We start from the raw sequence: 12500 nt of genomic DNA, 5'->3' as shown, positions 1-12500 counted from the left end.
CACGCACACACGTGGCTGCATCGTTACATGTGCTCGCGCAATGTGTGCTCCTCTTCACGCACACCTCATGATTTCACGTGAAACAGGAGGTGGCGGTGCGCAGAATTTCATCACAGGCGCTGGCGGCTTCATGCAATGCGTGTGGGCAGGTCAGTACGCGCAAATAGCAAGCAGGGACATGCACACACATCACACACATCACATGCATGCGGCTGTACACAACCATATCACATGGTGATGACAATCCACGTTTGTTTGCTGATTGCTCCTCTCATTCAAGGATATGGCGGTCTTCGCATCACGGACAACGGCCTGCTGGTGAGTCCGACGTCACCACATTGCATCGGAGGCGGGAGAGCAGGCGTCCGACACTGTGGACACGACAACCCTGTTCTCTTGCATTCGCGAAATCACTCGACACACACACACACACACATACATACATACACACACACATAGACATACACACATAGACATACACAAACACTCACTCACGCACATATACATACACATACTCACACACACACATACACACACACATTTACACTCGCACACACGTGCCGTGCTTGTGCTTGCAGATCAACAACCCTCGTCCACCACCAAATTCGACGTCCATTGACATTGACGGATTCTCGTATCTCGGACACGTGCTCTCCCTCTCTGTGCACTCTGCATCCGCTTGGACACTCCTCGACACCACGCCCAAGCGTACGTCACTCATGGCCACGCACTCATGTGTGTGTATGTGCGTATGTGTATGTGATGTGGATGCTGGTGTGTGTTGTGATCCTCCCCCCCCCAAACAAATTTGTCGACATTGTGCCTTCATCTCTCAAATCATGAGCTGCTTGCTTGGTGTTTGGGTTTCCGGAATACCTTCACAGGTGCGGAGGTTGCGCCCCTGCGGATTCGTTTCGCCAACCAGTCGAGCATGCCGCTTCAGATTGGGACGCCAGTGCACGCTTCAGGCACCGCCTACATCCAAGAAGCACAACCGTAGCAGCCATCTGCGCTGCTTCCTGCTGTTGACGTCAACGTGTGCCCATGCTTCACGCCCACATGGTATGGCAACCGTTTTGTGCACGCCGTTGTTCTTGTTCATCTTGCTGGTGCCCATCTTGCTGGTGCTCATTTCTTTTATCGCGTACCTTCCCTTCTTGTTACGCCTTGCTTGCCATGTTCGCTGCCTGCATGTAAACGCTGCGCTGGATACGAAGCTTCATGCATTGAAACACGCGCTTTGTGACAACAGAACAAAAAGAAACACAAGCGCCTAACGTTTTGTACACGGCACGAATGGCACGAAACATGCCAGGAAGTAAGCTACATTCATGTCAGCTCTCAAAAGCAAAGAAGGGGGTGGGGAACAGGTTGGGCAGGGGAAAGGGAGGTGCCTTGTTGGCATGTCAACACATCACAACACATCACAATACATCACACGACAGCAGCGCGATGGCATCTTGTCGCATGGCATCGAATGGATCTAAACGACAAAAGCATCGTCTTCGCTGTCATCTGAATCGCTGATCAGAAACGTGTTGTCCTCCGCCGTCAAGCGGCTGAAGCGGACCTGTGCACCGCAACAAGTGGCAGTGGTGGCAGTGGTGGGTTGGTTGGGTTGGGGGTTGCGTTGTGAGCTTGTTTGTTGAAATGCTTGACATGGGTTGTGTTAACGACAGGCGTATAGGTGCATGCACGCGCACGCACTGACATGCACGCGCACGCACTGACATGCACAAACATGAATGGATACACATACACTCATGCACCCACACCCACACACACACCCACACCCACACCCACCCACACCCACACCCACACCCACACCCAAACACACCTTTGTTGCTGGAGCTGCGTTCTTCACGGCAGAGTACGAGTGCCAGCGTCGCTTCAGCCGTCGCGCAGCAACAAACAGCAGCAGCCCAAACACAAGGGCCTGTCATGTTGGAGAGGAGGGGGCAGCGCAGGCAAGCATTGAGGTTTGTTCAGCACGAGTCCCATCAAGGACAGAGCATCGCACACACAAGACACGTGAAACTATTCACAGATGCGACACACGCAAGCACACACACACACACACACACACACACACACACACACACACACACACACACGCACCCCCCCCCCCACACACACACGCACACACACACACACACACACAGACACACACACCACCGCCTTGCATGTTGAACGTACAAAGGTGACGGCAATGCCAACTTTGACGTTGTTTGACAGGTTGTAACCGGTGTCCTCTGCAGCGGCGGCGTCGGACCACTCCGCCGCTTGAATGTCATCGTAGTTGTGCACACGCACGTAGTGGTGCTTGAACGCGTCGTAATCGGACGCGCGATCGAGTTGAAAGTCCAGAATCACGGCAGAGAACGCAGCAAAGGAGCTGATTGCGACACCACGGACACAGCAGGCGAAGGGAGGGGGATTGGGATTGGCGTGTGTGTTAGTGGCAAGTAGTTTGCGAATGTGTGAACGAACACATACCCAAAGGCAGACAAGCAAACAAGCAGACAAGCATACAAGCAGACAAGGAGACAAGCATACACACAGACAAGCATACACACAGACAAGCAGACATACGAAACAGTGACGGCTCAAACGCATGTCAGCTCTCTAGCAACCCTGACAGAAACACACGTGACGTTGAGCAGGCGACTCACTTGACAGTCACGGCTTTGGTCTGGTGTTGATATCCGGGGGCAGAGGCGGTGATGCTGTACGTGCCCGGGGACAGCAGTCGCCAGTACGCACCATGGTACGAGGACACAACTGCAGGGCGCATTGGTTGGTGTGATGTGCAAGTGGCACGATTGTACGGGTGTTGTGTGCGTTTGTATGCATTCGTGTGTAAGGACTTGATTGAGAGCAACGGGGACCCACATGCATGGCATACGATCAAAGACACAGACACATACACACATGTATACACACATGTATACACACACACACACACACATGTACACACACACATGTACACACACACACACACACATGCACACACACACACACACACAGACACACATGCATATGCACACACATGCACAAAACACTCATGCAGCACGTCACCGGCTCCCGTGCCCCATCCACGCCCGCCACGCACCTGTCTTTGAGTTTCCCCTGACGGTGATCAGTACATTTGGCAGCGGGTCGCTCGATTTCGCGTCACGCACGAAACCTTTCACGCCCGTGTGCACCTGGGGATGGACACGGAAGGCAGCAGCAAGACGGCGGTGGTGGCAACGGTGTAAAAGCGAGGAATACACAAGGCATAGATCTGGTGTCAGACTGAAGCGACATGAAAGCATTCATAGTCGTACGTGCGATCAACACACACTCACTCACACACACACTCTCACCCCCCCCCACACACACACACACACATGCACACTCTCACCCCCCCACACACATTCACCACACAAAGCCAAATTACAAGCCACCTCAGTCCACCACGCACGTGTTCAGCGTATGCGAAGAGGGCCATCTTGTTGTCGAGCCAGAACGGCTTGAGGTCGTTTGCCTGCGGGAATTTACAGCACGACAGCTCCATCGTCACCTCCATGTTGTTCGAGTGCAGATACGTCCAGTCCTGCAGCCGTTGCAAGGACACGAGTTGGTTACATCGGTGGTGTGTTGGATGAATGAGGTGAGCACAGTGTGTGCTGTGTTTAGTTGTGTGTTGTGTGCGTGTATGTCCCAGACAGTGAACAACTCATGCATACGCAAGCACACACGCCAGGTGTGCTATGGTGACAGCATGTGCATGTGCGCCATCATGTGTGCACAGCAGCCCCCCGCACCTGCAATCCGCCGTACAGCGGGTACCAATCAGCGCCGTTGGTGATACCGTCCTTGAAATAGTCCGTAGGCCGGCACTGCAGACAACAGGGAAAGGAGTACGCGAGTCAGTCAGGACAAAGCTAGCGACACAGCTGTAAAGTTGCACACAGACACGGACACACACACTGGCAGACAGACAGATAGACAGACAGACAGACAGACAGACAGACGGGCAGACAGACAGATAGATATATAGACAGACAGACAGAACGCACATATACGCACACACGGAGACACACAGAGACATGTGCGCAAACACATCCAATTTCTGCTACTCACTGGCGTGGTGCTCATCTTGCGGTGGTTGGTGGAGTAGACCTTGGCCAACCGCTTGAACGTCGCGTCATCCGGGGACCGCGACACCCCGTAATGGCTGATGGCATCAACGTGGCAGTGGTGGTGGCGATGTGAGGTGAGACAGGGAGAGGGAGTCAATGGACCAGCAATAACTTGTGGTGGTGTCACTCACTCACACACACACACACTCACACACACACACACATACACACACACACACACTCACCCACACCCACACCCACACCCACACACACACACACACACACACCCACACACACACACACACACACACACACACACACACACACACACACACACACACACACAAGCAAGTGACTTTGCCGCACTTCTTTGGCGTTCCGTCAAAGGGGTAGCTGGCGACGAGGGAGCCGCCGTGCAGGCTGGCGGAGAGGGCGAAGGGCCGGTGCTGCACAAACGACATCATCACCTGCAGCAAAACAAGCACATCATAGTGAGCAATTGTTTTGCCGGGGGGGGGGTCGCATGCGTGTGCACACGTTGGGATGAGAGGATGTGTGGCATGGTCGCAGAACATAACTACGGCGGTTGCTTGTCTCTGAAAATTACACACACGCACGCACACACACACGCACACACATGCACACACACACACACACGCACACAACACACACACACATCACAACAGGTGATGCACCTTTGTTTCCTGTTGCAGGGGCGTGATCTGGCCTTTGTACTGGTCCGGAAAGTTTCGGTTCAGATCAAAGTCGTTGGCGTTGTTGCGCCCCTCAACACCGCCGTCAAAGCTGAAGTTAGAGGGGCGGGCAGCACGTTGGTGAACCAGCAGGACAAGTGAGCAAATGAGCCATTGATTGATTGAGTGAGCGAATGAGAGTGCGAGCGAGTGTGAGAAACACAACCATTGGAAAGCTAATGGGCTGAACTAGCAGGGCAGTATGTGCCAGGGATGTGTTCGCCACTCACGATTGCGTGCAGTGGCTGCGGGAGGGATTTGCAGCGGCGCGGGCATATCCATCTGCACACAAGCGCAAGGGAATAGAATATGCGGGAAACATACGCACAGGAGTAGGTGAAGAGGTAGTTGAAATAATCAGACAAAGAGCAGAGCACAGACGAACAGACACACACACACACACACACACACACACACACACCAGCGCGCATGTTACCTGGGTTGATGGACGGGACAACGTAGAGGTGGGTGTTGTCGACGAGGCGAGCAATGCGATTGCTGCTCTCATATCCGCACAGCAGCAACCGCACGAAATGCAGCAGTGACTCCCGCCCAACCACCTGCGACGTGGGTGTGCGTGAGTTCGGTGGGCGGAGTGTGTAAATGTGTGCGTGATTGATTGATTGATTGATTGAGTGATTTGGTAATTCAAAGTACATGTATGTGTGTGAGAGTGTATGCATGCACACGTGCCATCGCCACAAGCCTCACGGTTGACACGGCATCACAAGCCACAGACAATGTCACGGTACCTCGTTCCCGTGAATGTTGCCCACGTAGTACATAAACGGCTCGCCTGCTTCAATCTCGGAGGGATTGTCCGTGATCTGCATGGACACGCCAGTGAGAATGGCGCACATGTTAAGGCAGCCGTCAATGCGTGAGTGAGTGAGTGAGTGGGAATGCGAGTGCAAGTGGTAAAGCCTGTTGAAACATAGAATGGCAAATAGCAGGCGTTGACCGAGTTACGAGGCATCATGGTGGAACCATGATTGCGGGTGTGCATGTGATCACCAACCTGCAGCGCCCACACGTCACGTCGCTCCTCCGATTTGCCTGAAGTGGAAAACAGAGCCGTGACCACATCAAAAACCACGCAAGGTGGAGGAGGGAGAAGCACAAGCGTCAAAGAAAGAAGCAAGCAGGTGGGCAGCACAGGCACACGGCTCAGAGAAATGCAGTTGGACAAGCGACGCACATACACACAGACACACGCACACACACAGACACACGCACACACACACACGCTCTGTCCGTGATACTGACCGATGGTTGAGGCTGCAGCGAGGTGCGGGAAATGGGAGACAGCAGATGCAAAGAACTCGCGGACTTGCTGCTCGTCGTGGTGGCTGCGGAAGAGAAGAATAGCGATGAGCAAATTTGGGTGTGTGATGGGCAATGGACCAACCAACCAACCAACCAAATACAGAGAAACAAAACAACACACACACACACAGACAAACAAAATACACACACAAAGAAAGAAAGCTACCCCTTCCCCTCTTCTCTTCTCTCCCCTTCTCTTCTCTTCTCTTCTCTCCCCTTCTCTTCTCTTCTCTTCTCTTCCGCAACGCACTCAAAGTCGAGGGTGAGGGGGCAGTTGAGGTCGTCCAAGCTGGGTAGCTCCTCGTTGCTGATGCTGTCCACCGTCGTTGTCGTTGCGTCTGCGCCCGGTGTCACGTGCTGCTTCCGCGTTGTTGTTGTGGAGTGCGGCGGTGGCGCCGTCACCGGCACTGTTGTCGTCGTCGTCGTGGAGACGGGGTGCACGGACGTGTCGAAGCTCTGCGGCGGCGGGCGAGTCGATTCCTTTTCTGTTGTCGGTGTCGTCGTTGTCCTTGTTGTTGTCGTCGTTGTTGTTGTTGCGCCGCCTCCTCCTGCTGTTGCCGCTGTGCTCGTGTGTGTGTGCGACGACACTGGTGTTGTTTCACCGTCGGCAAGACGGCGATACGAGAGCGCAAACAGCGACGTCGACACACCGCCCTCGCTCCCAAGGTCCGACAGCACGGCGCAGTGCATCTGTCCAGACTGCATGTACGCAACAAACCCGCGGCAGAGCGATTGCGCAATGCACTCCTCTGCGCACGCGTCCACGTCGTCCACAACGGCGATGTCGCCAATACGCGCCGGTGACTCAAATGCGGACGTGAAGCGGAGCGCGGGTCCACTGTTGAACGGCGCGCGCCCTTCAAACACGAGCGAAAACCCGGACGGTGTCTGGGGCCGCGTTGCCGGCACCACCAGCTCCGAGGTGGATGCGTCTGTTGTGGTGGTGGAGGGGGGAGCGCTGCTGCCTGTTGGAGTGGATGACGACGACGACGATGACGACGACGACGACGACGACGACGATGATGGTGATGATGAGGAGGTGGACACGGGTACTGGGTTGACGGCCGGGGAAAGCTCAAAGGTGTAGCTGGCGCTTGAGGAAGCCGTGATGTCGAGCAGTTGCGACTGTGGCTCATATCCACTGGCAGACACACGCACGGTGTAGGCGCCGGGGGCGAGCAGGCGCACGAAGCGCCCGTCAGCAGCTGTTGTCGCCGTTGGACGCGTGTTGCTGCCATCGGCCGGCATCAGCGTCACCGTCGCATCTGCGATGGGAACCGTGGGTCCACCGACAATGACAGACTTGACAACAACGCGGCCCATGAGCGCTGTGCGGGCAGCGAGGGCGAGATCGCGCGTGGGATTGAAGCCCGCGTCCGCAATGTCCTCCATCTCACCTGCGGTCGGGTACAGACAGCACCCGAGGTACACGTCAAAGTGGAGCGTGCCGAGTCGCGTGTACACGGCGTCGCCAAAGAAGTTGATGGAGGGGTCGACCTCGTGTGTGGACGAGTACAGCTCGTAACCGTTCATGCTCCCGCCGCTGATCACGGGGCGCTCGTCGTCCTGTGCGGGTGTGCGAGTGTCAGTGAATCATGTGTGTATGTGTGAGAGTGCGGTTGTAGTGAGAGAGTGAGTGTGTGAGTGTGCGCTCGAAGTGAGAGAGTCTGTGAGCGTGTGTGTCAAGGGGGCTGGCAGTGGAGGAGCAAGATCTATGGAAAAGCACAACACGTTGCTTGCAGCCAGAATCCACCCACACCGCTACCATCACACTGCACCGCCATCACCACCACCACACGCCCGACGTGCACGCAATGTGCAAACGAACCTCAGTAAACCTGTCCTTTGGATCTGTTTGGGCGCACGTGAACCCACGTGCCATGGGCACGAGCGTCGGAGAAAAGGACGCAAACTCCGCCGCAAACTTGTCCGCAATATTGCGCAAGAGCGCCTCCTCCGGCGCCGGGTTCCGGTCGCCGTTGTCACGCGGAGGGCCCGTGAAGGGCCACGTCACGCCGTACTGCCCCGCGCCAAAGTACGCCGTGAGCGCAAAACGCTCTTGCTCCACCCACCGCAGCAGCGCCAGCGTCTCGGGCTGCATGCCATCAACGCCACCATTATCACCAGCATCGTCGTCACCATCGCCAGCACCGTGGCTGGCCTTGTTCGCCCACGCTGCAGAGATGTCGTAGAGGAGATCAACACCGTTCGCGTTGAGAGCGCCATCATCGCCAAAGCAGTCGCCGTACCCCGCGTTACCAAAGGCGTCGTGGTTGACCCGCGGCACAATCTCCACCACCACGCTCTGCAGCAGCGCAGACACAGCTGTGTCCTGCGTCGTTGTCAGCAGCTTCTGCGCAAACTGCAGCAGCATGTGCGTGCCGCCCGCCTCGTTTGCGTGCACGCCAGCAAACAGGCCGACCTTTGGGCGCTGTGTCATCGCCTCGTCGCTGTTGATGTTGTTGCCAATCGCAACGCCTTTGATGGCCGTGCCCTGCACCGTTGCGCCGGGAAGTTCAAACACACGCACGTTGTGCGGGGAAATGTCCACGAGATCGCGCAGCTGCGCATTGATGGTTTCCGTCGACAGGTCAATCACCCCCGCATCGTCATCATCACCACCATCGTCGTCAGTGCCACCGCTGGTGTCGTCGTCGTCACCTTCGGGGTGAAGCTGCACATTGACAAGCTGTGCCTGCGGCGGCTTGTTGTTTGCATTTGGCGGCACAGACACCTGCACGCGCTGGCCGCGGTACCCGTTTGCGGTGACCACCACCACATATGAGCCCGGGAGGAGGAGGCGCCAGTACACGCCATCTGCTGTCGTGACAACCGTGTTCTCGCGGTCAACAACTGTGACCGACGCGCCAGCAATGGGCAGGCCTGTCGCTGCGTCTGTGACAGCGCCCTTGATGCCCATGTGCACCTGGAGGGGATGGGTGGTTGGATGCCGAGACCGTGAGGGGGTTGGGCGGGCGTGGGCATGGTTATTGTTGTTGTTGTTGTTGTTGTTGTTGTTGTTGTTGTTGTTGTTGTTGTTGTTGTTGTTGTTGTTGTTGGGTTTGGAGACGTGGAGGGGGGGGGGGGGAGGGCGGAACAGAATCAAGAGGGAGCAGCACACACAAAAGGGGTGTTGGAATACAACAGCAGTGGTAGTTGCGGCGGCAGCAGCAGCAGCAGCAGCAGAATCGATTGGAAACCCCCGTCACAGCGACATGCAAGCTGGCACAGGCGAACAGGTCTCACTTCAACTCACCTGCTCGGTGTATGCCAGCAGTGCAGGCCGGTTGTTTTCCCACTCGCCCGGGAGTTTGTTGGGCGAGGGGAACTTGCAGCAGGAGAGCTCCACCGTGATCTCAAAGCAGTTTGAGTGCAGGTAGTTGAAGTCCTGCATTCCTCCAGTCAGGCTGTACCAGTCGGCACCGTTGGTGATGCCGTGGTCAAACCCGCTCTCGTCCCCGACGCCGCACGGCTTGTTCTGTGTGTGTGTGTGTGTTTGTATGTGTGTGTGTGTGTGTGTTCATGAGGTACATGGGCGAACACAGGCTTCTCAAGGACCACACACACACACACACACACACACACTCTCTCTCTCTCTCACACACACACACATATATACGGACCTTGAAGGTGTGCATGGTTCTGTGGTTGTCTGCGTATGTGCGCGCGAGGTGTTTGAAGATGTCATCGTCGGGTGCTCGGCTGTACACGCTGTGGCCCGTCTCGCTCGAGTCAAACGGGTAGCTGTGGTGGTGATGAGGGGGAAGAGGGGAGGGAAAGTGTGTGCGCGTGCGTGTGTGTGCGTGCGTGTGTGTGTGTGTGAGTAAGCGAGTGTGTATGTGTTGTTGCTGTTGCTGTCGTTTGTCAGAGTGCAAGCGTGTGAGAGTGTGTATCTCAGATCGTGGTTGTGCACATGAGGGTGAAATCACCGCATTGGACCAGACCTTGCAACGAGGGAGCCGCCGTGCAGGTTGGCAGAGAGCACAAAGGGGTTGGACTTGATCCAGTTCATCAGCAGCTGCGAGAGTGCGGGTGCGTTGGAACGTGAGTTTGAGAGGTGGAGATGACCAAGAGGGACATGTGCATGCAAGCACGGTGCATGAAGAGCTTGAAGAGCTGTCGAAGCAGCAAAGATTTGTGTCTACTGAATACCCCTACACACACAACAAACACAACCCACAACACACACACAGTCTCCCACCCACAACACACACACACACACACACACACACACACACACACACACACACACACACACACACACACACACACACACACACACAGTCTCCCACCCACCCACCCACAACACACAACGCCTGACCTTGGTCTCTGGCTGAATCTCGTTTCGGGGCTTTGGAAGGTATTGGTCGGGGAAGTTGCGGTTGAGGTCGACACCGTTGTGATTGGAGCGACCGTACACGCCCAAGCACTGCATGTTGCTCAGGCCCTTGGCAAAGCCATCTGGGTTCATGGACGGCATGATGTAGATGTCGGTCGCATCCACCAGCTGCGTCACTCTCCTGTCCGAGCCATAGTTGAACAGAAGGTACTGGATGAAGTAGATGAGGACTTGGCGCCCAACGGCTTCATTGCCGTGCATGTTGCCGATCCACTTCATCATGGGTCGTAGTTTGGCATCGTCCTCCGACAGAGCATCCGACTTGATTCTCATGAACCACAAGTCTTCGCCCTCGATGGACTGGCCAATGGTGTCCAGCGTGGCAAGATGCGGGTACTCGGAGGTGAGGTCTTGCAGCAACGCCTTCAGCTCAGCATTGGTCTGGTACTTGGATGTGTCAATTGCAGGGGCGCTTTCGGCGCCGTGCACGCCGTCCAGCAGCGCACACGCCACGACAACCGCAGCTACCGCCAGCAGCAGCAGCGCACCACGACGAAGCATCGGAGCAGCGCTCGCCATCTTCTTGGCTGTTGTCGTCATCAGTTTACTTTTTTTTTCGTTCCGCGTCAAATGATCTGATGCAAGATTATGGCCACAGGTGTGTTTTTTGTTTGTTTGTTTGGGTTTGGATTTGGGACCTTTATTGTTGTACCACACACACACACACACAGACACACACAGACGCACACACACAGACACAGACACACAGACATGCACAGGGTACAGGCATCACGCCTTGCTCTTCTTGGCGGGAGTCTTGTCAGCGAGAGCGTCGCTGGTGGTGGTTGTCGTGCCGTCACCGACGTCTTGCGTTGTCGTGGTCGTGGTTGTCGTAGGCGGTGGCGGGCTTGGCGAGTGCTTTCTCTTCTCAGCTGCAGCACTCGAGGCACCACGCTCCGCCTCATCGCCCTCATCACCATCACCAACACCATTGCCGTCGTTGTTGGCAGCGGTGCTTGTGTCTGCGACAATCTCGTATGGGGTGTCTGGGTCGTGCTCGTCGGCCTGCCGGAACACGAGCGACAACTTGAAGTTGGCCTGCATATCGTCCATCACCGAGCACGCCGTGCCGTCACGGATACCAAACGACGCCAACGTCCGCGGATACACCTGTGTAGGGAGAGCGCGCGTGCGTGCGTGTGTGTGTGTGTGTATGCGTGTGTGTTTGTGTGCGTGTGTTTGTGTGTGTGTGTGTGTTTGCAGGTGGAGTGGGTGTGAGGAGACGTTTGGGCGTGGGTCGGAGCGTTGCAAGACGCAGCAGCAACAACGGTAGCAACAAGAATAATAACAGCAGCAGTAGTAGCAGCAGCACCGTGAGCAGTTGTGCATACAGGCACCTTTGTCTTGAGGATGTGTTCCTCCTCCTCGTCCTCTGGCGCGGCGATCATCTCGGCACCGGACGCCAGGACCACCACGGGCGCAACGAGCGACAAGTCTTTCTTCAGCAGCTGCTCGGCGAGCGTCTCCACAGTCACGCGCGAGGGATCCAGCCGCACCGTCACCTGCGCCCGCTCTCCGCACACATAGCACTGGGGTGGCAGCGGTGACGTGTGTGTGTGTGTGTGTGTGTGTGTGTGTGTGTGTGTGTGTGTGTGTGTGTGTGTGTGTGTGTGTGTGTGTGTGTGTGTGGTTAATGGAAGCGTGTCACAATGAAAAATCAACCAATGATCACGTTGAGCACCAACAAATGCCAGCCTTCCATGAACACGAGGGGTGTATCCACACAAGCGAGATGCACCTTTGGGTTTGGAGCGCTGATGGGGACCGGGTTGACGACGCGCCGGCCAGCGCCCATCGCAGTCCGCGACAGATACACCTGAGGGGTGAGGTGGACGTGGAGGTGAGATGGACGTGGAGGTGGGAGTGGTGGAGGTGGAGATGGTACGTCGTGGCAGG

General features: G+C 56.0%; 3 protein-coding genes across 3 annotated transcripts in view; 1 reads left to right on the top strand and 2 right to left on the bottom strand.

Moving 5' to 3' along the window:
* PTSG_06584 (uncharacterized protein) overlaps positions 1–1000 on the top strand; it is a gene marked incomplete at its 3' end in the record, with an annotated part of 8380 nt that extends 7380 nt beyond the window's left edge. The window contains exons 21-24 of the mRNA XM_004991913.1: positions 87–149; positions 281–318; positions 579–708; positions 885–1000. Coding sequence (XP_004991970.1) covers positions 87–149; positions 281–318; positions 579–708; positions 885–1000 — 347 coding nt within the window. The remainder of the gene's footprint in view (positions 1–86; positions 150–280; positions 319–578; positions 709–884) is intronic.
* A 119-nt stretch (positions 1001–1119) lies between these two features.
* On the bottom strand, positions 1120–11161 carry PTSG_06583 (carboxypeptidase H). Its single transcript, XM_004991912.1, has 21 exons — positions 10527–11161; positions 10150–10223; positions 9829–9949; positions 9462–9683; positions 8034–9131; positions 6456–7771; positions 6146–6228; positions 5898–5935; positions 5632–5706; positions 5316–5439; positions 5110–5161; positions 4823–4931; positions 4494–4594; positions 4129–4222; positions 3810–3884; positions 3467–3598; positions 3113–3206; positions 2673–2781; positions 2197–2395; positions 1838–1936; positions 1120–1570 (listed from the first exon to the last, which is right to left on the bottom strand). The coding sequence occupies exons 1-21, from the start codon at positions 11142–11144 to the stop codon at positions 1484–1486; spliced, it is 4920 nt and encodes a 1639-aa protein (XP_004991969.1). The 5' UTR covers positions 11145–11161; the 3' UTR covers positions 1120–1483.
* Positions 11162–11228: 67 nt separating this feature from the next.
* Positions 11229–12500, bottom strand: part of PTSG_06582 (uncharacterized protein) — a 5519-nt gene continuing 4247 nt past the window's right edge. The window contains exons 15-17 of the mRNA XM_004991911.1: positions 12343–12420; positions 11942–12133; positions 11229–11714 (exon numbers count right to left, since the gene is read on the bottom strand). Coding sequence (XP_004991968.1) covers positions 11334–11714; positions 11942–12133; positions 12343–12420 — 651 coding nt within the window. The 3' untranslated portion in view covers positions 11229–11333. The remainder of the gene's footprint in view (positions 11715–11941; positions 12134–12342; positions 12421–12500) is intronic.

The sequence above is a fragment of the Salpingoeca rosetta genome, assembly GCF_000188695.1.
Source record: "Salpingoeca rosetta unplaced genomic scaffold supercont1.18, whole genome shotgun sequence".
Lineage (NCBI taxonomy): Eukaryota > Choanoflagellata > Craspedida > Salpingoecidae > Salpingoeca > Salpingoeca rosetta.
This window is presented reverse-complemented; position numbering and strand designations above follow the sequence as displayed.